Source organism: Drosophila grimshawi, unplaced genomic scaffold (assembly GCF_018153295.1).
Source record: "Drosophila grimshawi isolate 15287-2541.00 unplaced genomic scaffold, ASM1815329v1 contig_764, whole genome shotgun sequence".
In the NCBI taxonomy this organism is placed as follows: domain Eukaryota; kingdom Metazoa; phylum Arthropoda; class Insecta; order Diptera; family Drosophilidae; genus Drosophila; species Drosophila grimshawi.
The window spans coordinates 1-4353 of record NW_025063600.1 but is presented as its reverse complement, the minus strand read 5'-3'; the positions used below and the strand labels follow the sequence as shown (position 1 = coordinate 4353).

General features: G+C 36.8%; 2 protein-coding genes across 3 annotated transcripts; one reads left to right on the top strand and one right to left on the bottom strand.

Moving 5' to 3' along the window:
- Positions 1-489: 489 nt before the first annotated feature.
- On the bottom strand, positions 490-1753 carry LOC6562742 (dolichyl-phosphate beta-glucosyltransferase). Of its 2 annotated transcripts, none has more exons than XM_032736431.2 (4): positions 1557-1753; positions 1310-1488; positions 936-1236; positions 490-841 (listed from the first exon to the last, which is right to left on the bottom strand). In XM_032736431.2, the coding sequence occupies exons 3-4, from the start codon at positions 1004-1006 to the stop codon at positions 505-507; spliced, it is 408 nt and encodes a 135-aa protein (XP_032592322.1). In that variant the 5' UTR covers positions 1007-1236; positions 1310-1488; positions 1557-1753; the 3' UTR covers positions 490-504. The 2 variants fall into 2 exon arrangements, with proteins under 2 accessions (XP_032592322.1, XP_032592320.1); XM_032736429.2 differs by having other exon boundaries at positions 940-1236; positions 1314-1488; positions 1557-1679.
- A 1260-nt stretch (positions 1754-3013) lies between these two features.
- Positions 3014-4201, top strand: LOC122322793 (mitogen-activated protein kinase kinase kinase 7-like). The gene is made up of 5 exons (XM_043215790.1): positions 3014-3096; positions 3158-3460; positions 3519-3689; positions 3753-3897; positions 3956-4201. Exons 1-5 carry the CDS (start codon positions 3058-3060, stop codon positions 4099-4101), a joined length of 804 nt encoding a protein of 267 aa, XP_043071725.1. The 5' UTR covers positions 3014-3057; the 3' UTR covers positions 4102-4201.
- The last annotated feature ends 152 nt before the right edge of the window (positions 4202-4353 follow it).

Genomic DNA, 4353 nt, shown 5'->3' with positions numbered 1-4353 from the left:
ATGAGAACTTTCCAACACACACACACACACACAGAGACGCAACAGGCGGCCTAGACGTTTGCTAATTGCGGGAACAGCAGCAGGAGCAGCAAGTGCAGCCGGCACTCTTTGACTGGACACGAATGGTCCACTTGTTTATAAGCACTTAAAATTGCTTACTGCTCAATATGTATTATTAAATATAAATGCGGTGTTCTGGGTGTTGCGAGTTGCTAACGCGCCGACGCGACTTAACTTTAAAACGGCTATCGATTTGCTATCGTGTCGACTGTATTGATATCGAGCGACCGCCTCATTTTTCGAATTGCAGCGTTGATTCCCATTTTATTGATCGCAGCGCAAAATATATACAAATTTATATCGAATAGAAAACAGTTCTAGAAACAGAAAGGAATAATTTGTTTTTTTTTTTTTTTAGAATACTCTGCACTTAGTTTAATAAGTTTTACAATTATAGTTTGTAGGAAACAATAATTAAATGCGCATTCGTCGCTGACGTTTTTTTTAATTCTTCTGACTGGCAGATAAGCGCCAAGCGCCGATTAAATAACGCAGCCAAATCATAAAGAGATCAATGCCCATTTGCAACCACGACCAGAATGGCGACAATTTGGAGCCGTCTATCTCTGTCCAGCGCACAGCCACCTCGACCATGGGCAGACGGAGACGTTCAGCCAGATAAAGCAGCTCCACATCAAAGGCCCAACGTTGCACGTGCAAACTATTGAATAGTTTACGTGCGGTTGCACGTGTAAATAGCTTGAAGCCACATTGTGTATCTCGCACCGATCTCACCGCAAATATCCAGACAAGCGTATGAAAGCCATGCATTAAAATTGTGCTTTGGAATAGAATAAAAAGTGATAAAAATTACTTAATAAATCGTAATACAACTGGGAGAGCAAATAGAAACAAATTAATTCCGGTTTACTTACTTACCGAAAAAAGCTACGCCTTGCAATTGACTCATTCTCGAGATGAGCACGTGAACCAATGGCGATGCCATCGTGACGCCATTCGGGCGCCACACTGGTCAATGTCTCTGCCAGTTTATCATAGACGGCAAATTTCGTTGCACCATCGGCATCGGCGAAGAGTAATTGCCGGCCACGGGCACTGAGCATGCCCAGACGTACAGCGCCGCCCTTGCCACGATTCTGGACAAGCTCCAACACACGAAATTTATCCGCACCATGCAGCTTGGAATATTTGAGGGCCATAGAAACTGTGGCATCGCTGCTGCCATATATTACACAATAATCATGTGATTAATCATTACTCAAAAAAACAATAACAACAAAAATAATACCCACGTCGTTGCTCTTCATTCTAGGTCGGCACAATGACGCTCAGCTCCAAGGTGGGCGGTTCATCCAAACTAGGAAATTCAATTGTTTTTATCGTTTTCGGATCCAAATAGAACTTTTCATCCTTGTGTCGTGTTATAATTGGATATGGTTTTGTTTTGTATAACAAAACCAACACCATCTAAAAACAAGAATTGCGAGTAAAATAAATAAGAAGCAGAGTTATCGGTTTTTGTGCCATTTACATACCAACAACACGGTGGCCAATATGAATGCGACAAGATAACAAAACAATTGCAACAACAGTGCCAACATATTGTGTGTTGTTAAATTAACGGCTATTTGGCGAAGTACATTACTATTTAGAATTAGCGCGAAAATACGATGCGTAAGCCACGTATTTTGTGAAAACTTTTCGCTCATTACAAATTGTCCGATGTCAGCAAGCGCCAATCGATTAACGCTATAAATATCGATGTTTATGGCTGAATTGCTGCCAGTGTGCATTTATAATGCGCTTATACCGGTTCTTACGTTAAATTTTGCATTGTAATTTGTTTGCAATTTTTGTGCATTTATTAACCACAAGTAATTGTATTTATTATTAAATATTTAGTGTAACCTTACTGACCTATCACAACAGGTGTGCTAATGCTTAACTTTTCAGATGTTTATTACGTGAATTGTTGGGGAATTGTTTATTTATTATTATTATTTATTTTATTGGAATATTGACTCACCTCCACGTTCTCCACATCGTAATAGCAGATCGTTCGCTTTGTCAGCTCGAACCAGCGATGTTTATAGTTGACTGGGGTGAATCGCTTCTTGTTTTGGGCCTGTTTCACCATTGAGCCACTTTTGACTATGTCATACAGATGCTCGGACATTTTGTCCAATTTGACCTGAAAGGATTTGCCGCTGGAGCGCAAAGATAGCGACGATTTGATACTACCATGTGAGCTACGATGCATTTTGCTTGTGCTTGACCAACATGTCAACAGTTGTTTTCCGATTAAAGTTTAAGTTGGTAATCGACAGTTGAGCAGCTACGAAGGCTGTCGTTAAGGAACGGTCTAAAAATCCGACTATCTGAGTTGTAAAAAGTAGTTGATTCGAATTTTTTAGTCGAATTTTGTAGTTATAAACCAATGTGGAAGCTGAACACATTATTAAAATGTTATTTTCATGTCATTTCTACATATTAAATTATTATTATTATCATTGCCTTTTATCGAATTTCCCTAGTTCAAATTTTATGTTAATGTTCTTTTTAATTCATTTTTTATGTGACGTATATTCAAAACACTTACCTTTTGTGGAGCAAAAAAAAGTTTTCAAATTTTATTTTCAATTTTATAATGCAAAAAATCCAGTGGCGTTAATCGAATTTCGCGGAGGGTATATATCTGTTTATAGCCATATTTATTTGTTTATAAAAGATTGCAAGTACTGAAACAATCGGTGATTGGTTTGATTCTTCACAGACAAAAGAATGTATACAGAAATGTGAAGCTGATTTTTGTGTTTTTTCATCATTTTTTGTTTTCAAATTAGGCGGACGAACACAAAATATAATTTTTGGAAGGCATCATAAAATAAAAAATTAATTAAAAATATTTTTTTTCAGTGTAATTGCATACGTGCATACGCATACGTGCTTATCTTGCATGAGTTCTGTGTACATTTGCAATAAATGTTTGGCATTTGCCACCAACAGTCTCAGTCTGCGTTTGAATTTCAAAGCGAAATGGAGTCAATCAATTATGGAGATCTTATCCTTAAAAGAGTGAGTAGTTTAAATGTAGGGATCACTAATTTTATATAAAACACATACCATTTTTTTTTAGGAACTTGGAAAAGGGAGCTTTGGAGAAGTCTGGGAGGCCACGTATAAAGGCAATAAAGTAGCTGTTAAAGCAATAATAGGGGACATCCAGACAAATATTGCAATTGTAAACGAGGCTCATAATCTGGCAAAGGCCAATCATAAGAACATCATCAAACTATATGGCACTACGTATCACAATGATAGAAGCTTCTTAGTTATGGAATATATGGCTGGTGGATCACTGTGGCATTTATTGCATCAGCAGAAAAATAAAAAATATGAACTGACTGATAGCGTTCGCTGGTTAACTCAGGCGGCAGAGGTACTTATATATACATATGTATATGTATATACACTAATGAATCATGCTTTATTTCTAGGCTCTGGCTTATCTGATATCAGAAATAGGAGTTCATCGCGATGTTAAGCCCCAGAATATGTTGCTTGATGCTGAACAAAAAAATTTGAAAATTTGTGATTTTGGCATGGTACGAAAAGTGGCAACATTTATGACAAACAAAAGGGGAACGGCCGTATATATGGCACCCGAGGTAAATATAATATCTCTATATTATCGTTTAGTTCACATTACCGAACTTTTTTACAATGCTCAGGTTTTCAATGGCTGCAAATACTCTGATAAATGCGATGTGTATAGCCTGGGCATTTCAATGTGGGAAGTTTTTGTGCGTAAAGTACCTTATTCTGGTGTTGATGTAACAGGAAATGCAGATCTCTTAATAGAAATTGATATGAAAAGTATGTTACATCTCCGCACATAGTGTCCGATAATAATAATTGACAATAATTCGTGTAGATCTACGACCCTCCCTAACGGATTTGGCTAAAAGCGAGTGCCCCATGAACATTCAAACATTGATAAAGAAGCGCTGGGATAAAGAACCGAACGTGCGACCATCCATGCAAGAGATTGTGGACGAATTGAAGTCGACAAAGCTATAAGCGTAAAAATAATAATTTTATATATTCATTATATAATTTTGTGTATTTTTGTAAAAATATCACAAATTGGAATAAAGCATCCAAAATCATATAAATCGTACACATGTCTGCTTGTTCATAAATAATAATATATAATAAATAATAATAAATAATCTTTTTAAATAGAGAAATGTAAAGTATACCAGCTGACAACAGGTGGCGAAGCACATTCATGTGAATATGAATAATCTTTAATGTGCCATTGAAATTTGG

Excerpts from the sequence above, each read along its gene's own strand:
- LOC122322793 (XM_043215790.1), top strand. The coding sequence starts at position 3,058 with ATGGAGTCAATCAATTATGGAGATCTTATCCTTAAAAGA. Across the intron at positions 3,097-3,157 it reads GAGATCTTATCCTTAAAAGA|GAACTTGGAAAAGGGAGCTT; the intron begins GTGAGTAGTTTA and ends ATTTTTTTTTAG. Across the intron at positions 3,690-3,752 it reads CCGTATATATGGCACCCGAG|GTTTTCAATGGCTGCAAATA; the intron begins GTAAATATAATA and ends TACAATGCTCAG.
- LOC6562742 (XM_032736429.2), bottom strand. The coding sequence starts at position 1,220 with ATGGCCCTCAAATATTCCAAGCTGCATGGTGCGGATAAATTTCGTGTG. Across the intron at positions 842-939 it reads GCAAGGCGTAGCTTTTTTCG|CACAATTTTAATGCATGGCT; the intron begins GTAAGTAAGTAA and ends TCTATTCCAAAG.